Consider the following 23,582-nt stretch of genomic DNA (forward strand, 5'->3'; position numbering starts at 1 on the left):
ACAGGTTGAGTCAATGGTAAAGAATGCAAATGCAATGTTGGCATTTATGTCAAGAGGAACAGAATATAAAAAGGAGATAACCCTGAAGCTTGATAAGACATTATTCAGGCTGCCCTTGGAGTACTGTCAACAGTTTTGGGTCCATTATCTCAGAAAGGATGTATTATCATTTGGAGAGAGTTCAGAGGAGGTTCATGAGGATGATTATGGGAACGAATGAGTTAACATTATGAGGAGCGTTTGTCATGTTTGGGCCTGTACTCACTGGAATTCAGAAAGGTGCAGGGGGATCTCATTGAAACCTACCGAATGTTGAAAGGACTAGATAAGGTGGATGTGGAGAGGATATTTCCTTTAGTGTGGGTATCCAGAATTAGAGGGCACAGCTTCAAAATTTAGGAGCAAACTTTTAGAGCAGGAATAAGGTTTTTTAGCTGAAGAGTGGTGAATCTGTGGAATGATCTGCCACAGACTGTGGTGAATGCCAAGTCTGTGGGTATATCTAAAGAGGAAATTGATAGATTCCTGATTGGTCAGGGCATCAAGGGGTATGGTGAGAGGGCAGGTGTATGGAGTTGAATGGGATCTGGGATCAGTCATGACAAAATGGCGGAGTGGACTCAATGGACTCTGCCCATGTGACTTATGGTCTTATGAGTATAGAAGGCTATGGTCCAGGTGTAGGTCGATGAGACTAGGCAGAATAACAGGTCAACACAGACCAGATAGGCCAAGGGACCTGTTTTTGTGCTGTAGTGGTCTATAACTAACTCTTTTTAAAGTGACCCTCAGACTGAGAATAAACTGTGAGAGCCATTCCAGGAAGAACCCTGTAGAGCAGAACTGTGCAGTTAGTCAGTATATATAAAATATCCCTCAACCAATAAGCAAAACTTTCCTTTAAGGCAGATTATTAAAAAATAGCACAGATTCTATGACGGTTTGCGCAGTTGGAGAGTGAATGGATGTTAATACGAAAACAAATATTCACAGCTTTTGTATTCAAAATTAGGCTTGAATGCCACATAATATCTCAGAATCAGAATTATTATCAAGTATTCAAAGTACATTTATTATCAAAGTATGTATTCAGTATACAACCCTGAGATTTGCCTTTGCACAGACTGCCAAGAAACAAAGAAACACCATGGAATCAGTTCAAGGAAATCATCAAACACCCAATGTGCACAAAAAACCACAAATCATGCAAACAGCAAAAACAAGTAACAAACAGAATATAAACACCAAACCACAAAGTCATTGCAATACCACTGACTAGTCATGAAATTTATTGAGTTGCAGCAGCAGTACAATGCAAAACATAAAAATATAATAAATTACAGTAAGTAATATTAAAAAAACCCATATAAACCATATAACAATTACAGCACAGAAACAGGCATTCTCGGCCCTTCTAGTCCATGCCGAATACTTACTCTCACCTATTCCCACTGACCTGCACTCAGCCCATAACCCTCCATTCCTTTCCTGTCCATATACCTATCCAATTTTTTTAAAAAAAATGACAATATTGAACCTGCCTCTACCACTTCTACTGGAAGCTCGTTCCACACAGCTACCACTTTATTACTAAAGTAGTGCAAAAAGAGAGCAAAATAGTGAGGTAGTGTTCATGAACCATTCAGAGATCTTGTATTAATTCAACATAATCATGGCTAATACAAGGAGGCATAATCTTAAGGTGGTTGGAGGGAAGTATGGGGGGATGTTTTACAATTTTTATTTCCAGTAACTTCTGGGACCTTTTCACTGGTGACAAACTTCTTCAAAAGTGTTGCTTCCTCAGAATTTTATTTTTACTTTTGGTTATGATGGACTGCTTGATGCTAAACACAAATATAATTTCAGACTAGTTGCATCATGTAGGAATTTGGAGAAACAAGAAATTAGTTATTGAATATTATGTATTTAATTGCATAATGATGATGCTTTACAATAGTTCAACTAAGCTAAAAATATTTTAATGTTTCTTGTTTGTACTCAGTGTCTGAAGCTTCTCACTTAGGAGTCCAACAATAATCAGCCAGCATTGATAGATTCCAGTTGCCCTGATGCTGTTTCTCCAAGACTGCAATGTTCTGGTGAAAACTTTCATCATGCTCATCACTGATAGCACCAAGATTTTCAGGGAAGAAGTTTAAATGGGAATGCAGAAAATTAATCTTTAGTGACATGTTGCACTTAATGGTTTTGCAATGCTTGAAGCATGTTTTCAACCAGCTGCATGTAGTTTGGTGCTCTGTGGTTGTCAAGAAAAATTTCAACAACATCCTTGAATGCCTTCCATGCAATTTTCTCCAGTCCCACTAGAAGTTCTTTGCATCGCCTGTCATTGATGAACTGTTTGATTTGTGGACAAACAGAAATGCCTTCCTTAATCTTGGCATCAGTTAATTTGATGTGAATAATGAATTGAAACAACAAATATAGGATTTTTGAAAAAAAATAGTGCCTGCTAGGGGAATTTCATGATGATTTTCATGATTAGCAGCCCAAAATCCATAAGATACACCCAAAAGTATTCAGGAAACAATATCTTTGTTATCTAGTGTTATTTATTTGGATTTTGTGTGAAATTTTTGCATAAGGAAAGTAATGATCAGAAAGCTATGATTGCTGTCCCTTGTATTTAGCGGATCTATTATACATATACTATGCATGAAAAACTTAAATTTAAGTGGGATGTTAAAGCAAGATCCTTGTTCTCTCAGGAGAACATGAAAGGTCAAACAATACTATTTTAAGGTAGTTCTCAAGGATCAAGGAACAACTTTATTCATCAAATACATTTACATTTATTAGAATGCCCTGCTGTGCTATGTTGCTCAGGGAGCAAAATGGAACAAAAATCAAAATTCAACCATTATAAAGCATAAATAATTATATATAAAAATATAGTTAGAGGTTAAAGTACAGACATGGAATAAAATGTGCACAAATACTTAAATGCCAGCATGTATTTACAATGTAAACAGCATTATATAAAGTGGTTTAAAGTATTTATGGTGCAGTGCAGTGATGGGATTATAGATAGAGGGGTAGGGAAAGCTAACTAGAATAGTTGATCAGATTAACTAGCTGATGGAAGAAACTTTTAAAATGGTGTGAAGAATTTGTTTTAATAGTCTTGTAGCACTTTCTAGAATTTAGCTTTTAGAAAAGGCAGTTTACTGGATGGGTAGTGTTCACAATGAGTTTTCTTGCCACTCCTTCATCTTAGACACATACAAGTCCTTCAGCCAATGGCCTCTTAATGCTTTGACCAGTCAGCGGACAAATAGCAAGAAACTTGCACTTCAAAAAAAAATGTTATGGAAAATCCTAAATACTGTATGGGGGGGGGGGTGGAAATATATAGGTCTTTATGAAGGGTGGTTGCCTTAGCCGGTGGGATGGGGAGGTTGGTGGTGTGGTGGGGTAGTGGGGTTAAGGTCCCACTACCCATTAAATGGCATGTCTCAAATAGTCTCGGACAACCAAGTCCACCTTCTGGCATTCATGTGCAGCATAGCTACTGAGCCTGGCAAAACTATTTCTACTGACAGTAGGAGGGACAAAGGCTGGTTACTGGCACCTTAAAACCAGTCACATCAGGCAAATGGGGCTCATCAGCCATGGTTGGCAGCTCATCTGGGAGAAGGAAATCTCTGATCTGGTGAAGAAGGCTCATGGAGAAGGCTTCAGGAGTAAACACTGAGGAAAAATCTGGAGCTGGGGTCCCTAAGGCTGCCCTACGTTGAGTCAAACATTGACTTTCAACTCCTGCAACACTGCTGGTGCCAAACTGTGTAGCAGCTAGGATGCGACATCCATGGTCGACCCCAATCCAATGGATAGGCCTGATGAAGGGTATCGGCATGAAACACTGAATTCTTATTTTCTCCACAGATGCTGCCTGACTTGATGAGTTCCTTCAACACTTTGTGCGTTGTTCAAGATTTCTAGCATCTGTAGAAGGCTTTATGCCAATATATTTACAGTATTTGTATTAAAAGTATAAACGAACTTTTAGAAAGCACTCTGAAACGTCACAAATACTGTATGAAAGAGATAAGTACATTGGAATGTCCCAGAGACTGTATACATATGCAGTTTTCTTGTTTAAACTGAAAAGCAATATCTCAGCACATACTTAGTTTCTTTTCGCAAGGCAAGAAAGTTTAAAAAGACCAAGTACTTTAAAACTGTTCTTTTCGTTACAGAGAAATGTTGTCCAAACTGTGGGGCAGCCTTGAATCTCGTGCCTTGTCGAGGGCATGGTGGCTATCCGGTCACCAACTTCTGGAGACATGAAGGAAAATACATATTCTTTCAGGTTGGTCTAATCCTCTTCTAAAGCACATTCACATGTATGCATCATTGGCTATTGCAATTGTGCTTGAATTTACTGGAGCACAAGACATAACAGCAGAATTAGAAGAAAGTATTAAAAAAAATATGCATTTTATCTAATTAAATTCATGATGTTATGAGGAAATGGAAAAAATGGAGAGATACAAAAAATTCTCCAATGCTGGAAATCTTGAGCAACACACATAAAATCCTGCAGGAACTGAGCAATTCAGGCAGCAGCTATGGAGCAGAATAAATAGACATCTGGGGCCAAGACCCTTCATCAGGACTGGAAAAGAAGGGGTCTGGGCCTGAAATATTGACAGTTTATTCCCCTCTATAGTTGGTGCTTAACATGTTGAGTTCTTACAGTATTTTGTATGAGACATTCACTCAATGGCTACTTTATTAGGTACATAATAACAACTTAAAATTACAGCAGGTATGTATACTGTATATTAAAAAAGTTAAATTAAATACATAATGCAAAAAGAAAGAGAAGTGGTGAGGTAGTTCATGGGTTCAATGTCCATTCAGAAATATGACGGTAGAGGGGAAGAAGCTGTTCCTGAATTGTTGAGTGTGTACCTTCAGGCTCCTGTATCTCCTTCCTGATGGTAGCAATGAGAACAGAACACATCCTGGGTGATGGGGTCTATGGTGATGGGTGCCGCCACTTTGAGGCATTGTTCTTGAATGTGTCCTGAATGCTGGGGAGGCTAGCGCCCATGATTGTGCTGACTGAGTTTACAACTCTCTGCAGTTTATTTTGATCCTGTGCAGAAGCCACCAACACCCGCTCCCCACCCCACCCATACCAGATGGTGATGCAGCTAGTTAGATCGCTCTTCACAGTACATCTCTAGACATTTGCGAGCATCTTTGATGTCATACTAAATCTCCTCAAACTTCTCATGAAGTGTAGCCATTGTTGTGCCTTCTTTGTAACTACATCAATGTGTTGGGACCAGGAAAGATTCTCAGAGATGTTGACACACAGGAGCTTGCAATTGCTCTCTCTTTCCAATTCTGATCCCTCAATGAGGACTGGTGTGTTTTCCCTCACTTTTCAATCAGTTTTTTGGTCTTACTGACGTTGATCCAAGTGTTGCTGCAACACTACTTAACCAGCTGATCTGTCTTATTCCTGTATGCCTTCTCGCCACCATCTAAAATTCTGCTCACTATAGTTGTGTTGTTAGCAAATTTATAGATGGCATTTGAGCTGTGCCTAGCTGCATAGTCATGGATTTAGAGAGAGTAGAGCAGTGGGCTAAGCACACATCCTTAAGGTGTGGCAGTGTTGAACATCAGTGAGGTGGAGATATTATTTCTGATCCACACAGATTTTGGGTTTCTGGTGAGGAAGCTGAGCATCCATTTGGAGAGGGAGGTATAGAGGCCCAGGTTTTAGAGCCTTTTGATCAGAATTGTAAGAATGGCTGTGTTAAACACTAAGCTGTGTAGTCAATAATCAGTAGCCTGACATAAGTATTAGTATTGTATGATATAAGTGTTACCGAGTTTTTCAGATCAAACATTAGAACAGGAAAGATGTAATGTTAGTGACATCAATTGGTCATGGAATGATTGTTGGTGCCAGATGGGGTGGTTTGGGTATCTCAGAAACTACTGATGTCCTGAGATTTTCATGCACAACAGTCTCTAGAGCTTACATAGAATGGTGCAAGAACAAAAAAAAAACATCCAGTGAGCAGCAGTTCTGTGGGTGAAAATACCTTGTTAATGTGAGAGATCAGAGGCGAATGGCCAGATTGGTTCAAGCTGACAGGAAGGTGACAGTAACTCAAGTAACCACGTGTTACAACAGTGCTGTGCAGAAGAGCATCTCTGAATGCATAACATGTTGACCCCTGAAGTGGATGGACTACAGCAGCAGAAGACCATGAACATAAACTCTGTGGCATAGATACCTTATAAAGTTACCAATGGGAGGAAAAATAGATTTTTTTTTGGTCTGGAGATGCGGTTGAGCAGTGATTAATGCTGAGTACACTTAACTGTTTTATCATGCTAAAAGATGGGTGTGATTGATAATAGTCAATGTTTGCATCCCTAGACATCACTGTAGGAGTTCCTTAAGGCAGGCTCTTAGGTTGAATCATCTGCTCCAGTATTGAACTTCACCAGGGTTGAATTTCATTCAAATCTCCTCAGAAGTTGAAGGCTTCAGAAGTAGCAACCAACATTTATCTTATACAGAAACCAGACTATGATCATCTTTAACAAGAGAGAGTCTAACTACCGTCCCTTGCTATCCTATCACTGAGTCCTCTGCATCCAAACTCATGGGGGTCACCATTGATGTGAAACTTAACAGTACCAGCATAGTCTACATGGACTTTAGTAAGGCATTTGACAAAGTTCCGAATGGAAGGTTAGTCAAGGAGGTTCAGTTGCTTGGCATTCAAGATGAGGTTGTAATTTGGATTAGACACTGGCTTTGTGGACAAGGCCAGAGAGTGGTAGTAGATGGTTGCCTCTCTGACTGGAGGCCTGTGTCTAGTGGTGTGCCACAGGGATCAACACTGGGGCTGTTGTTGTTTGTCATCTAAATCAATGATCTCGATGATAATGTAGTTAACTAGATCAACAAAAGTGTGAATGACACCAAGATTGGGGGTGTAGTGGATAGCGAGAAAGGCCATCTTGGCTTGCAGTGAGATCTGGACAGCTGGATAAATGGGCAGATTGAATTTAATGCAGACAAGTGTGAGATGTTGCACTTCAGCAGGACCAACCAGGGTAGGTCTTCCACAGTGAACAATTAGAGCACCGAGGAGTGTGGTAGACCAAAGGTATCTGGGAATATAGGTCCTTAATTAATTGAAAATGGCATCACAGGGAGATAGGGTTGTAACGAAAACTTTTGGCTCATTGGCCTTCATAAATCAAAGTATTGAGAACTGAAGATGGGACGTTATGTTGAAGTTGTGTAAGACATCGGTGAGGCCTAATATTGTGTGCAGTTTTGGTCACCTACGTATAGGAAAGATGTAAACAAATTTGAAAAAGTATAGAGAAAATTTACAAGGATATTGCCAGGTTTGGAAGACCCAGGTTATAAGGAAAGATAGAGTAAGTTAGGACTGTATTCCTTGTAATGTAGATTGAGAGGAGATTTGATATGAGGAGTGTAGATAGGGTAAATACAAGCTTTTTTCACTGAGGTTGGATGGGACTACAACCAGAGGTCACAAATTAAGGGTGAAAGGAGAAATGTTTAAGGGGAAGAGGAGGGGAAACATCTTCACTCAGAGGGTTGTGAGAATGTGGAACAAGCTGTCAGCACAAGTGGTGCATGCAAGCTTGATTTCAACATTTAAGAGAAGTTTGGATAGGTACCTAATGTTAGGGGTACAGAGGGCAATGGGAGCAGGCAGTTTAAAAGGTTTAGCATGGACTAGATAGGCCAAAGGACTGTTTCTGTGCTGTACTTTTTCTATGACTCTATGTATTATTGCTCCAGCTGGAGGAACCTGGTGGGGTGTGGAATGAATTGTTGACGTCTCTGGCTGAAACCCGCATCAGGAATGCTGTAGAGTTCCTAAAGACTATCTTCTCTTCTAGGACTGGAGATGAGGAAGGTTGTCCTTAGTCAAAGGGTGATGAATCTGTGGAATTCATTGCCAGAGTCATTGGGCATATTTGAAGCGGAGCTTGATAGTTTCTTATTTAGCAAGGACATTACAGATTATGTGAAGAAGGCAGCAGAATGGGGTTCACAGAGATAATAAAATCAGCCATGTTCAAATGGTGGAGCAGACTCGATGGACCAAATGGTCTAATTCTGCTCCTATGTCCTCTGGTGTAATTCTTCTTCCCCCTCAGAAAAACACTCTTTTTAGACTACACTTGGAATATTGCACACACATAAATATAAAATTATTAGATATGTAGTGCAAAAAGAGATCAAAAAAGAAAATAGTGAGGTGGTGTACATAGTTTCATAGTCCATTCAAAAATCCGATGGCAATGGATAAGCTGTTCCTGAAATGCTGATTGTATGAGTGTGCGTCTTCCGCTCCTGTACCTCCCCCTCAATGGTAGCTGTGAGAAAAGGGAAGAGGGCATGTCCTGGGTGATAGGGGTTTTTAATGAGAGATGCTGCATTACTGAGGCAGCACCTTTTGAAGATAACCATATAACAATTACAGCACGGAAACAGGCCATCTCGGCCCTTCTAGTCCATGCCGAACGCTTATTCTTGCCTAGTCCCACCGACCTGTACTCAGCCCATAACCCTCCATTCCTTTCCTGTCTATATACCTAACCAATTTTTTTTTAAATGACAAATTCAAACCTGCCTGTACCACTTCTACTGGAAGCTCATTCCACACAGCTACCACTCTCTGAGTAAAGAAATTCCCCTTGTGTTACCCCTAAACTTTTGCCCCCTAACTCTCAACTCATGTCCTATTGTTTGAATCTTCCCTACTCTCAATGGAAAAAGTCTATCCACGTCAACTCTATCTACCCCACTCATAATTTTAAATACCTCTATCAAGTCCCCCCTCAACCTTCTACGCTCCAAAAAATAAAGACCTAACTTGTTCAACCTTTCTCTGTAACTTAGGTTAAATCTTCTCTGTACCCTCTCTATTTTGTTGACATCTTTCCTATAATTCGGTGACCAGAACTGTACACAATACTCCAAATTTGGCTTCAGCAATGCCTTGTACAATTTTAACAATACATCCCAACTCCTATAACTCAATGCTTTGATTTATAAAGGCCAGCATACCAAAAGCTTTCTTCACCACCCTATCCACATGAGATTCCACCTTCAGGGAACAATGCACCATTATTCCTAGATCACTCTGTTCTACTGCATTCCTCAATGCTCTACCATTTACCATGTATATCCTATTTTGATTAGTCCTACCAAAATGTAGCACCTCACACTTATCAGCATTAAACTCCATCTGACATCTTCCAGCCCACTCTTCTAACTGGCCTAAATCTCTCTGCAAGCTTTGAAAACCTACTTCATTATCCACACCACCACCTATCTTAGTATCATCTGCATACTTACTAATCCAGTTTACCACCCCATCATCCAGATCATTAATGTATATGACAAACAACACTGGACCCAGTACAGATCCCTGAGGCACACCCCTAGTCACCGGCCTCCAACCTGATAAACAGTTATCCACCACGACTCTCTGGCATCTCTCATCTAGCCACTGTTGAATCCATTTTACTACTTCAATATTAGTACCTAACGATTGAACCTTCCTAACTAACCTTCCGTGTGGAACCTTGTCAAAGGCCTTGCTGAAGTCCATATAGACAACATCCACTGCTTTACCCTCATCAGCTTTCCTAGTAACCTCTTCAAAAAATAAGATTTGTCAAACATGACCTTCCACACACAAATCCATGCTGACTATTCCTAATCAGACCCTGTCTATCCAGATAATTATATATACCATCTCTAAGAATATTTTCCATTAATTTACCCACCACTGACGTCAAACCTAGAGGCCGATAATTGCTAGGTTTACTCTTAGAACCCTTTTTAAACAATGGAACCACATGAGCAATACGCCAATCCTCCGGCACCATCCTTGTTTCTAATGACATTTGAAATATTTCTGTCAGAGCCCCTGCTATTTCTACACTAACTTCCCTCAAGGTCCTAGGGAATATCCTGTCAGGACCCAGAGATTTATCCACTTTTATATTCTTTAAAAGCACCCATACTTTCTCTTCTTTAATCATCATAGTTTCCATAACTACCCTACTTGTTTCCCCTACCTTACACAATTCAATATCCTTCTCCTTAGAGAATACCGAAGAAAAGAAATCGTTCAAAATCTTCCCCATCTCTTTTTGCTCCACACATAGCTGTCCACTCTGATTCTCTAAGGGACCAATTTTATCCCTCACTATCCTTTTGCTATTAACATAACTGTAGAAACACTTTGGATTTATTTTCACCTTACTTGCCAAAGCAACCTCATATCTTCTTTTAGCTTTTCTAATTTCTTTCTTAAGATTCTTTTTACATTCTTTATATTCCTCGAGCACCTCATTTACTCCATGCTGCCTATATTTATTGTAGATCTCTCTCTTTTTCCAAACCAAGTTTCCAATATCTCTTGAAAACCATGACTCTCTCAAACTTTTAACCTTTCCTTTCAACCTAACAGGAACATAATGATTCTGTACCCTCAAAATGTCACCTTTAAATGACCTCCATTTCTCTATTACATCCTTCCCATAAAACAAATTGTTCCAATCCACTCCTTCTAAATCCTTTTGCATCTCCTCAAAGTTAGCCTTTTTCCAATCAAAAATCTCAACCCTGGGTCCAGACCTATCCTTCTCCATAATTATATTGAAACTAATGGCATTGTGATCACTGGAGCCGAAGTGCTCCCCAACACATATCTGTCACCTGACCTATCTCATTCCCTAACAGAAGATCCAACACTGCCCCTTCTCTAGTTGGTACCTCTATGTATTGCTGCAATAAACTGTCCTGCACCCATTTTACAAACTCAAAACCATCCACCCCTTTTACAGAATGGGCTTCCCAGTGGAAAATAATCTCCCACAATCACAACTTTGTGCTTACTACAAATATCTGCTATCTCCTTACAAATTTGCTCCTCCTATTCTCGCTCCCCATTAGGTGGTCTATAATACACCCCTACAGGTGTTGCTACACCTTTCTCATTCCTCCCAAATAGCCTCCCTAGACAAGCCCTCTAATCTTTCCTGCCAAAGCACCACTGTAATATTTTCTCTGACAAGCAATGCAACACCTCCCCCTCTTGCCCCTCCGATTCTATCACACCTGAAGCAACAAAATCCAGGAATAATTAGTTGCCAATCACACCCCTCCTGCAACCATGTTTCACTAATAGCTACAACATCATATTTCCAGGTATCAATCCATGCTCTAAGCTCATCCACCTTTCTTACAATGCTCCTAGCATTAAAATAAATGCATTTAAGAAATTCTCCACCTCTTACTCTGTTTATCCCTAACTGTGCAAACAACTTTACAATCTTTTTCTTCCTTCTGCCCTACATCTTCTGAGTGCTCCTCTTCTCTATCACCTGCCTTATCCTCCCTCACACACTGTCTGCAAGCTTTCTCTATTTGTGAACTAACCTCTCTCCTAGTCTCTTCAATTTGATTCCCACCCCCCAACCATTCTAGTTTAAAGTCTCCCCGGTAGCCTTAGCAAATCTCCCTGCCAGGATATTGGACCCCCTGGGATTCAAGTCCAACCTGTCCTTTTTGTACAGGTCACACCTGCCCCAAAAGAGGTACCAATGATCTAGAAACTTGAAACCCTGCTCCTTGCTCCAATCCCTCGGCCACACATTTATCCTCCACCTCATTCCATTCCTACTCTCACTGTCACGTGGCACAGGCAGTAATCCCAAGATTACTACCTTTGCGGTCCTGCTTCTCAACTCCCTTCCTAACTCCATATATTCTCCTTTCAGGTCCTCTTCCCTTTTCCTACCTATGTCATTGGTACCTATATGTACCACGACCTCTGGCTCCTCACCCTCCCACTTCAGGATATCTTGGACACGATCAGAAACATCCCGGACCCTGGCACCAGGGACGCAAACTACCATCTGGGTCTCCTGACTCCGTCCACAGAATCGCCTATCTGACCCCCTAACTATCGAGTCCCCTATTACTACTGCCTTCCTCTTCCTTTCCCTACCCTTCTGAGCTACAAGGCTGGACTCTGTGCCAGAGGCACGGCCACTGTTGGTTCCCCCAGGAAGGCTGTCACCCCCAACAGTACTCAAACAGGAGTATTTATTGTCAAGGGGTACAGCCACTGGCATCCTCTCTAGTACCTGACTCTTCCCCTTCCCTCTCCTAACCGTGACCCACTTGTCTGCCTCCTGTGGCCCTGGTGTGACTACCTGCCTGTAATTCCTCTCTATCAACTCCTCACTCTCCCTGATCAGAGAAAGGTCATCGAGCTGCAGCTCCGGTTTCCTAACACGGTCCCTTAGGAGCTGCAGCTCGGCGCACCTGACGCAGATGTGGGCGTCCAGGAGGCTAGGAGACTCCAGGATCACCCACATCTGACACCGAGAACAAGCTGCCCTCACACTCATAATTCCCCCTTTCCTCAAATAACAGGAAAAATTGAAAACTAGACCTACCTTGCCTCGCTCATTTCCGCCTAAGCCCGTTGAGCCAAAGCCCTTAAGCCTTCACTCTGCTCCCGGCTCACCCCACTGCCCGCTGTAGAAGGCTGTGTACCTTTTAAATCTTCCCAATTTCCCTCGGGATCAATAAAGTATGTCTGTCTGTCTGTATGCTTCACTGCCCGACGTCACACGCCTGCGCAGTCCCGTCTCTCTTAACCCCGGTGAGAAGAAAAAAATCAAAATGGCTCCTGCAGCACTCCTGTTCTGATTCTCAAACTTCCTTCTCTGAATTAAACCCCAATGTTAGGGAGGCTAGTGCCTAAGATGGGGCTGATTGAGTTTGCAACTTTTTTCAGCTTTTTCCAATCCTGTACAGTGACTGTCCATACCAGATGGTGACACAACCAGTTAGAATGCTCTCCACATCTGTAGAAATTGTGGCTGAGGTTCTTTTTATTCAACTCTCAACTTTTGCCATCACCCTAAATCCTCATTCCCATCTAACAACCTATCAGTCTCTGCTTTAACTACACACAATGACTTGGCTACCACTATCCTCTGTGGCAACAAATTCCAGTTTCACCACTCTCTGGCTGAAGAAATTCCTCCTCATCTCTGTTCTAAAGGGACATCCCTTTATTGTGAGGCTGTGCCCTCAGAATCTAGATTTTCCTACTGATGGAAACATATCCTTGTACCCACTCTACCGAGGGCTCTGGCCTATCTCCATTATAATAAGGGGCAATAATAACTATTTACTTTGCATTGTAAATTGCAAGATATTTAGTTGAGGGATTGCATGGGCCAAGATTCACTGGGCAATTTCCAAGTTTGCAGTTAATGATTTTTCAGATTCCACTCTACTTCCTGAAACCAACAAATGCAAATCATTTTCTTGCTATTTTTTTTAAACATTCTTTAGTTAAACTAGTTGCAGAAGATATTATTACAACAGCCTGAGGATTCAAAGAGACACTATGGAGTAGGTCATTGTTTGAGAGAACAAACTCCCAATTTTGTCTCTGCATGTTCTTAGACACTTGAAGCTAGGTTTGCAGGAATATCATGAAAACTGTAGAAGAACAAAACATGGTCTTATTGTTCAATGGTGTAATATAGTCTGGTTTTTTTTTATTGGGAAGGCTAAAGGTGTGCATGATCATCCGAGACCAGAGACAAAGACAGAAGCTGAAGCAAGGAGATCAATCAACAAAAAAAGACCATATGCTGAAAATGGCTGCTACAAAGACAAAAGGGAACTGCAGGTAAGCTGGCAATTGGTGTTAATGCTTGAGAACTGTGAATGGAAATGTGTATAGTGATAGTGAGATCAAAGTACTTTACCATGGGATAAGGTGCAAACATGAAAATAAAGGGCAAAAAATGCCACCTCCAACGCTTAGTGTGTTGCTCCAAATTGCAGCAGCTCAGGTTGGAGGAGCAACACTGCATATTCTCTTCATGCTAAAGTCTCCAACCCTTTAGCATGAATATCAATTTCTCCAAGTTGCCCCCTTTCCCTTTCTATTCCCTATTCTAGCCACCCTTCTGCCCTTTTCTTCCCCTCATTTGCCCATCACCTCCCTCTAGAGCTTCTTTCCTTTCTCTCATGGTCCATTCTCATTTTACTTCAGATTCCTTCTTCTAAGGTCCTTTACCTCTTCCACCTATCACCTCCCAGTTTCTTACTTTCATCCTCCCCTCACCTGGTTTCCCCTGCCCCCCATCTTCTTATTTTGGCTTCTTCCTCTTCCTTTCCAGTCCTCATGTAGTCTTGACCTAAAATATCAACTCTTTATTCTCTTCCAGGGACGTTGCATGACATGCTGAGTTCCTCAAGCATTTTATGTGATTTCCAGCATCTGCAGAATCTTGTGTTTATGTTATTCAGTCTGTTTTGTTTCCATTAGTTACTAAAACTTTGTCTTTCTTCTGCTCCAGTCATTGACAGGGACAATTGAATGTGAAGGACCTCAGCCAACATATGCCTCCAATGGTAGAGGCATTTTCTCCAGTCTGTACGTCAACGCAAATCTGGAGGACTGCATAGCACTTGAGAACCTCTCTGGTAATCCATGCCTACCATACACAAATGGGCATGACTTTGGAAAACCAACTTACCTTTATGATCCATGTGAAATGGATATTAGCAGATATTACGGTAGATGTACACAGTTTAGTGGAGGGTGCCATAATCCTGGAAATTATAGTGGCTCCGCAACAACCTGCAGTGCAAGTTTTGAGTGTGGAGACTATCCCAACTGGAACAAGATCCCTTTAGGAAAGACTGCTTACAGCAACTCATTTATCAGATATTCTCAAGGATCGCCAGATCCTTGCAATGATGCTACTAGTTCCAGGAACCTACGTGATCCAACACAGCATGCACAATGTACAGGGAACAACCTGAACAAGACAGTTTATCAAGCCTCGAAACCCAACACGGATGAATATGGTGATTATGTTTATGATATGTACTTACAAAATCAGAACAGCACTTACGTATCTGCCGCCATGTATCCTGTGTAGGGGTTTGCCACAAATAAATAACCAACCTAGAACATGTGGAGGACAAAAAGGTGCCAATACTACTCAATAATAGGACTCTTTCGTGACCAGCTCATTCTTAATTATGTACATCAGGGAAATGAAGCCATTCTCCTCTGATCTCCTCATTAACAAGGTGCTTTGGCCTACAGAACCATAACTCACTGGATGATTTTTGTTTTTCACACCATTCTCTGTGAACTCTAGAGAATGTTGGGTGTAAAAATCCCAGATTAGCAGTTTCTGAGATACTCAAACCATCATGTCTGGCATCAAAAATCATTCTGTGGTCAAGGTCACTTCCACATTCTGATGTTTGGTCCGAACAAAACTGAACCTCTTGACCATGCATTCTTTTATGCATTGATTTGCTGCCACATGATTGGCTGATTATTGACATTAATAAGTAAGTCTGCCTAATAAAGTGGCCACTAAGTGTATAGTTTGCCAATTCCTTGTGGTGCGATGAATAAAACATAGCCTACTATTTAGGCAAGTGGCCTTTGGATTAAGCCAATTCTAACAGACTTGTGTGGAAGGGCTTTGCATGTTAAATATATAAAAACTCAGTGAATCAAGTGTACATTAAGTTTACCGATCTTGATGTTTCAGAATTATAAGTCCAATTTTTGGAAAATTGTATTCCCAGGAAACATTTTAAAGGGTCAATTAGTCATAAAAAAATACAGCACAGAAACGGGCATCTTACATTAATTGCACTTTGCCTTCAATACTTGTCAAAGATGTCACCACATGCCCACATATTAGATGCATTTTACATCAGCCAGCTTTGGGATGTGGGAGGAACAAAGAGCAAATTCCACACAGACAGCACCCAAGATCAGGACTGAACTCAGATATTTGGTGCTGAGATCCCAGTTCAATCCCAGCTCTCTTCCAATATCATTACACCTGCTTCATGTTTAAATCCAGGGTCACCTTGGGATGTCAGAAACCATAAAAGTTACCATTCAACTAATTTCCCTATCTAGATGAGAATTAAGACAGCTTTTGGGAGGAAAATATTTGCCTTTGTGCCTTTATTTGATTTTAAGCAATTTACTGTGTAGTTTTATTACATTACTTTATTTTTGAAAATTATAATGTATTTTATGAAAATATTATCAAATGTCACTGTTTGACTGAAATGTGATTCTATTAAAATACCTAAATGGCAAAGATTCTACAGGCTCAGTTAGCTGAACACCAATTAAAACTGTTTTAATAAGTCACCATAAAGTTATTGATGGATTCAATTTTAGAAAGGGCCATAGTTTATATTAATTTGCTTCGACACTCAGTTATTGCAACATGCTGCCACTTGTTCTAAATCAATGAAGGGAGCTTGGTTGATTCTGATCAAAATGGCAAATGTACAATAGTGGCTGACTAAGTTTGATAAGTGTCATAAGAGAAAAAACAGCAAACAGCATCAGCTTACCATCTTAATATAAAAACACTGAGATTTTGTTAAAAGACCATCTAGTCCCTAATGTATTTTGGTTTGGTGTAAATGTGCCTGGACTTCAGACCCCCTAATCAATGTGAATGGCTCTTCAGCTCAGGACAACAAATAGGAAATATTCTCTGCACTTCCACACTATCAAGGCCTTTCAATATTTGGCATAGAAGTCCACAGCAATGAACAAATGAATAATAAGAAAACAAAACCATCTGGATACAAAATAATTTTAGATAAAGGACTGTAATGGATTTCACCTGATCAACACCACCATCTGAAACAGCTTCTTTCAGGGCTCCATTGTCAGTCTTCAATGTCCTGTGCAAATACATCCAAGTCCAACACTATCAAAACTTTTAAATTGAATGTTTACTAGGAAATATAACATTTATATCATTTAGGCTGCCTAATCATAGGACAATTTACAATAATTGTAAATTAATCTACTGATACGTCTTTGGACTGTGGGAGAAAATCAGAGCATTAGGGAAAAAAAACACGATTCACAGGGAGAATGTATAAACTTAAAGACTGTGCCAGAATTGAACTCCGAACTCTGATGCCCTGAGCTGTAATGGCACTGCACTGCTACATAGACCAGTTCAACAAATCTTGAAATTAAAGGTAAAATTGGGTTTCTATTAAATGAAACAGGACCACCTCTTTAGAGTACAGCAGTGTCAGCTTTTACCATTAAACTGATTAAAAAATGGTTTTCAGTCAAGAAGTTCTGGACTCCTAAGTGGAAATGTGTTAATTTCCTGCATGTCTAGTCTTCATGCTATGTGAAAATATGCAATACTAGAGTTTACAATTTGCTCTAAAGGACAGCTGATTGATGGGAAGATGACTGGTGTTAATACAGGTAGATCCTGGATTAAAAACCTGCTAGCCTCAACCAGAATGAATAAACTAAGGAGGAAGTTCATCTTCCAGCAGGACAACGACCCAAGCATATTGCCAGAGCAACCATGAAGTGACTTCAAATGGAGAAAATTTATGTCCATGAACTGCTCAGAGTCCTGACCTTAACCTGATCGAACATGAAGTTAACAAGATCTCAAGACTGCTGTCCACCGCCATTCCCAAATTAACCTGGCATAGCTTGAGCAACTTTGCAAGGAGAAATGGGCAAATCTTGCTTCATCATGCATGTAAAATGTAATAGAGACTTATCCAACAAGACTGTAATAGTGGTGAGAGGTGGTCCAACTAAATATTGAGCTAAGGGGGATGAATACTTTAGAACTGCTGAAAGTTCAGTTTTTGAATTTTTAGTTTTTCAGACTTTAACATTTACCCATTTTTGGGGCTCTTCTGTGGGGGGGAAAGGGGCGTGTGATCCACAAATAAAAATTCTCAGATAAATTGATCAAAATCCCTGGATCTAGTACTCATTTATGTGAACAAAGTGTTACGGCTGAATACTTTTACAAAGCTCTGTACCTGAAAAATGCTTTAAAGACTAAACCTTCCAAATGACAAGGAATTGGAAATACATTTGATATACAGCTAAAAGATTCTCATGTCAAAGTCGGAAGACTGCAAAACCATAATTATAAATAAAAACTGACAAACCTCCCATGCACAGCTTTACCTTCAAAGAGGCGATGTCACTATTTTAAGTATGTAAAAACAAATCACATGATCTATTTTGTTGTACAATTTTTAGAGGGTATTCACTTTATTTAGAGATACAGCAAGGAACAGGCCCTTCTGGTCCAACAAGTCTGCACCGCCCAATTACACCCATTGTGACCAATTAATTCACTAACCTGTACACCTTTGGAATATGTGAGGAAACCCACGTAGCCAAGGGGGGAACATACAACTCCTCACAGATAGCAGCAGAATTGAATGCACGTTGCTGCTGTTGTAATAACGTTATAACTGCTATGCTCCTGTGCTGGCCTGTACTTTAACCCTGTTCACTCCTGCATGCAATAAACTTTGGTATTCCTAGCTTTTCATCAAATGAAAGAATTTGCACATTTGGACTACAAGAAATTGAGACAGAGTTAAATACAACATAGAACAGTACAGCACAGGGGAAGGCCCTTCAGCCCACCAAGTCTGTACAACAATGATGCGTGTTTAATCCTATTGCTCTGCACAAGGTTTGTATTCCTCTATTCCCTGCCTATTAATGTCTTCTTGAAAGGCTGAGATAGACTGCATGTGGAGAGGATGTTTCTTATAGTGGGAGACTTGAGGCATAAGGATGTCTCTTTAGAACAGGGATGAGATGGCATTTCTTTAGCAGAGGGTGGTGAATCAGTGAAATTCATTGCCACAGATGGCTGTGGAGGCCAAGTCATTGGGTATACTTAAAGTAGTGGTTTACAGGTTCTTGATTAGTCAGGGTGTCAAAAGTTACAGAGGGAAGGCAGAAGAATGGGGTTGAGAGGCATAATAAATTAGCCATGATGGAATGGTGGAGCAGATCAATGAGTAAATGGCCTATTTCTGCTCTCTAGTCTTATAGTCCTGCAATATATTTAAAATGTCACAGGCTGAGAAACATAGGCAGCAAACACAATAAAGACACAGCAAAAATATTTCAAAGAAAACATTTATCTCATTATTGAAACATAATTTCAGTTTAAGTAAATTATTAAAAACTAAATCAATTAAAGCTTTGAAATCAGAAATCACAGATAACATGAATTACTCAATCCGTAATAAAAAAGTGAAGATTTCATTCTGGTAACACATTGTAAAAATTCTGCAAATATTGACATATGAGAAGAAAAATTAAAACACTGCCACCAATGCAAACAGCCTCAAAGTTTATTCTCTAATATTTATATAGCCCAAGCCCCAATGCAGACTTCTGATTTTTATTTTATCCATATCACTCCGATGGATAAATGAAACAGTGCATTTAAACTTTAATTGCAATTTCAGACCCATTTTTCTTGCAATATATCTAGCACCTTTTAAAAAGCACTCAGACAGCAATATCCTATTCAAACGGAGACTGCAGTTCTTAAGGTAGCATTAATATCATCCCACTCATGCATAAGGAACTTTACAATGAATACAAATCTAAACCAGCAGATTAGATCAAATTAAAGAGGTGTTTCAGAAAATGCTGTAAAGCTCTTCACACGAGCGAAGAATAAGGGTGTGTACATTTTATCGATGTCAAATGTGGAAACTGCAGTCTCTCCAGTTGACCTAAAAATGAAATATATAAATTAGACATATTCTACAAGTCTTGATTGAAAAAGAGTGTCCCTATTATTTTGATAATCATGGAATTAATTACATGACAACAGAATGCCTAAATTTAGTCATGATAGGGTTTCAATAGTGAGAGCATTTAATTGCTCTAGGCTTGTACTTGCTGCAGTTTAGAAGAATGAGAGGGGAATTCATTGAAACCTATTGAATAGTGAAAGGTCTAGATCAGGGATTTCTATTCTTTTTTTATGCTATGGACCAATACCATTAAGCAAGTGGTCCGTGTACCCCAGGTTGGGAACCCCTGGTCCAGATAGAATAAATGTGGAGAGGATATTTCCTATCGTAGGTGAGTCTTGGACCAGAGAGCACAGCTTCAGAATAGATGGACATCCCTTTACAACAGAGATGAGGAATTTCTTTAACCAGGGGCTGGTGAATCAGTGGGGACCTCAGTACCACAGATGGCTGTGGAGGTTGATAATTACTTGATGTGAAAGGGTGTCAAAGGTTATGGGAAGAAGGCAGGTGAATGAGTTTAGAGGGATAATAATCATCTATGATAGAATAACAAAGCAGACTTGATGGGCTGGATGGCTTAATTCTGCTTCTATGTCTTATGGCCTTATGGCAAGTATGGATCTGTTCTAACAGCACTTATTCTGTAATTATCCACAGTAAGGTACACATTACAGGAATTTCTGCTTCTGTTTTCTGTATGAAGAGTTTTCACATCCCAATGCTCAGAATGACCAGGCAAAGTTCTTAAATCATCTGAAATTTTCTTCCAAAATAAAAACTGACTCTGATAAATTAAAGCCAAAGAGCAAATAATGTAACAGGCAATGAAATAAAAGGAAAGCCGTCACACAATTTTATGAGGAAGAGAATTGTTATGCTTATTATAAACAAAAGATGATCATTATTAACTAAAAAAGTTCTGACATTATTGTAAGAAGAAATAACTAACAGAAATAATATTCACAGAATTACTTGCTATGGAAACAGGCCCTTCAGCCCAGCTGGCCCATCCCTACCAAGATTCCCATCTAAGGTAGTGTAATTTGCCTGCGTTTTACCCAAATCCCTCTAAATATTTCCTATCCACATACCCTACCAAGTACCTTATAAATATTATGTCCCACACCACCAGATTCAGAAGCAATTATTACCCTTCAACCATCAGTCTCCTGAAACAGTGTGAATAACTTCACTCACCTCTACACTGAACTGATAAGAGAACACAATCTATGGACTCACTTTCAAGGACTCAACGACTCAACGACTTACGTCCTTGGTATTATTTGTTTATTTATGTATGTCAATTGTACTTGTAGTTTTTCTTCTGCATATAGGTTGCCTGTCAGTTTTTGTGTGTGTAATTTTTATTACATTAATATATTTCTTGGTATCCACTATGAATGTTTGCAAGAAAATGAATCTCATGGTGACATATACGTATCATAACAATAAATTTACTTTGAACTTTTAAATATTGTTAAGGTACCTGCCGTGACCACTTCCTCTGACACCTCATTCTATACTCTGACCATCGTCTGTGACCTCTAACTCTTGATTCCCCAACCATGGGAAAAAGACCCTGTGCATTCACCCTGGCTATGACCCTCATGATTTTATACAACTCTATAAACTTACTTCTCATTCTCCTATGCTGCAATACATAGAGCCCAACTCCTTCGCCTCTCCCCATAACCTAGTCCCTAGTCCTGACAATACCCTCGAGAATCTCTTCTGCACTCATTCCAGTAGCAGAGTGACCAAAACAGAACATAGACCAAATGCAGCCTCATCAACATCATGTATAATTACAACAAAGCATCCAGACTCCAATACTCAGTGCCTGACTGATAAAAGGCCACCATGCCAAATGCCTTCTTTACTACCCTATCTACCTGTTACACCACTTAAAGGGAAACATTTACTTGTACCCCTAGGTCCCTCTGTTGTACAACACTCTCCAATTCCTTATTTTCTGCCATGAATGTCCTATCCTGATTTGTCTTTGCAAAATGCAACACATAGCACCTGTTCAAAATAAACTCCATTTGCCATTTCTCAGCCCACTCAAAAATCTGTGTGCAAATCCTGAAAGCCATCTTCACTGTTAATGACACCACCTACTTTAGTGTCATCTGTAAACTTACTAACCATGCCTCATACATTCTCATCCCAAATCATCGCTACAGATGACAAACAGCAAGGGGCCTAGCACCGAACTGTGGGGAACACCATGCTTATGGGCCTCCAATCCTAAAGTGCCTCCACTTTCTTAGAAGTTTGTCAAGATTTGGCATGTTATCTAAAACTCTGACAAACTTCTTTAGATGTGTGGTGGAGAGATTATTGACTGATTGCATCATGGCCAGTATGGAAACACCCAATGCCTAAGAATAGAAAAGTCTACACAAAGTAGTGGATACAGTACAGACCATCACAGGAAACACCCTCCTCTCCTTTGAGCATATTTACAAAAAGTGCTGTCACAAGAAAGCAGTATCCATCAAGGACCTCCACCATCCAGGCCATGCTCACTTCTTGCTGCTGCCATGGGAAAGAAGATCCAGGAGCCACACCACCAGGTTCAGTAACAGTTAATACCCTTCAACTATCAGGCTCCTGAACTATTGTGGATAACTTCACTCACCATAGCACTGAACTGATCATTGAACATCGCCTATGGACTCACTTACAATGACTCTGCAACTCAAGTTCTCAGTATTATTCATTTATTATTATTAGTTTTTGTTGTAGTTGCAAAGTTTGTCTTCTTTTGCTCATTGCTTGTCAGTCTTTGTAGTTTTTCATTGATTCTATTGTATTTATTTGTTCTACTGTGAGTGCCTGCAAGAAAATTAATTTCAAGGTAGTATATGGTGACGAATACATATTTTGATACTAGGTTTACTTTGAATTTTAAACTAACCCTACAGAATAACAAAAGAGCCTGCAGATGCTGAAATCTGGACCAAAAAACCTTAGCAGATCTGTGAAGGCAAAAAATGGTTAATGATTCAGGCCACGACACTGCATCAAAACTGTTGCCTAAACAGCTGAGCTCCTCTAACACTGCTTTTTGATCGCATGTTTTCATTTTTCAAGTAAGTTTCCCTGATATCAAGCATTCAGGGGTGGATTAAAAAATTAATGTTACCATGCTGGTCATTTTGAGTTATCAGGCTTGCTGCATTTTTTGCCTCAATATGTACAACCACTGAATTTTACAAATCATACTCAATGTTTTTAAAGTATATCCCAGTTATTTTTGGCATTACTCCCAATTATGACCTGACTTTGACAAAGTCCATATAACAATTTAAAGAGAGAGAATTGTAGGGCACAGATTGAAGTGCTATTATTGACATTTAGAATAATTCATCAGGTATTCTTAATAACTGGTTATAACAAACTACCGTAAATGCAAAATGTCCTAACAAAGAGTCTCAGCCCAAAATGTAGGCTTTTTATTCCTTTCCATAGATGCTGCCTGACCTGCTGAGTTACTCCAGCATTATGCGCATTACTAAAGGAAAAATGAAGAATTTTGTTTATAAATATACAATATTTTATACAGTAAGTTATGATAATATGGAATATGCTATCTGCAAAAGTGATGGAAACAAATTCAATAAAATTATTAATGAATACGTATGCAAAGGGACATTTTTTCAAAGGCATCTCTACATGAGGCACTGTCACTGGCATCTATCATCAAGAATTCAAGATTAAAGATCATTTATTGTCATCCTTCAGTAAACAAAAGTGAAGGAGAACAAAATGTTTGTTACTCCTGATCTGATGCAGCATAAAAAAATACAATAAACATAAGGCATACAACAAAAAAAAGTATAAA

The 23,582-nt window shown here is 39.7% G+C and overlaps 2 protein-coding genes across 16 annotated transcripts in view; one reads left to right on the forward strand and one right to left on the reverse strand.

Annotated features, from left to right (window-relative positions):
• LOC140733432 (chorion-specific transcription factor GCMa-like) overlaps positions 1–17,903 on the forward strand; it is a 41,248-nt gene extending 23,345 nt beyond the window's left edge. Inside the window, exons 4-6 of the mRNA XM_073056754.1 lie at positions 4,224–4,336; positions 13,659–13,781; positions 14,458–17,903. Coding sequence (XP_072912855.1) covers positions 4,224–4,336; positions 13,659–13,781; positions 14,458–15,045 — 824 coding nt within the window. The 3' untranslated portion in view covers positions 15,046–17,903. The remainder of the gene's footprint in view (positions 1–4,223; positions 4,337–13,658; positions 13,782–14,457) is intronic.
• The window catches only part of fbxo9 (F-box protein 9), a 140,852-nt gene that overhangs the window by 10,368 nt on the left and 106,902 nt on the right, over positions 1–23,582 (reverse strand). For 12 of the 15 annotated variants that reach the window (XM_073056739.1, XM_073056742.1, XM_073056741.1 and 9 more), the window contains one exon: positions 16,783–16,843. In XM_073056739.1, coding sequence (XP_072912840.1) covers positions 16,783–16,843 — 61 coding nt within the window. Of the gene's footprint in view, positions 1–1,130; positions 4,303–4,390; positions 4,409–16,782; positions 16,844–19,081; positions 19,706–23,582 lie in introns of those variants that run through there. The other 3 variants (XM_073056743.1, XM_073056744.1, XM_073056740.1) reach the window with 3 other exon arrangements.

Source organism: Hemitrygon akajei, chromosome 9 (assembly GCF_048418815.1).
Source record: "Hemitrygon akajei chromosome 9, sHemAka1.3, whole genome shotgun sequence".
In the NCBI taxonomy this organism is placed as follows: Eukaryota; Metazoa; Chordata; class Chondrichthyes; order Myliobatiformes; family Dasyatidae; genus Hemitrygon; species Hemitrygon akajei.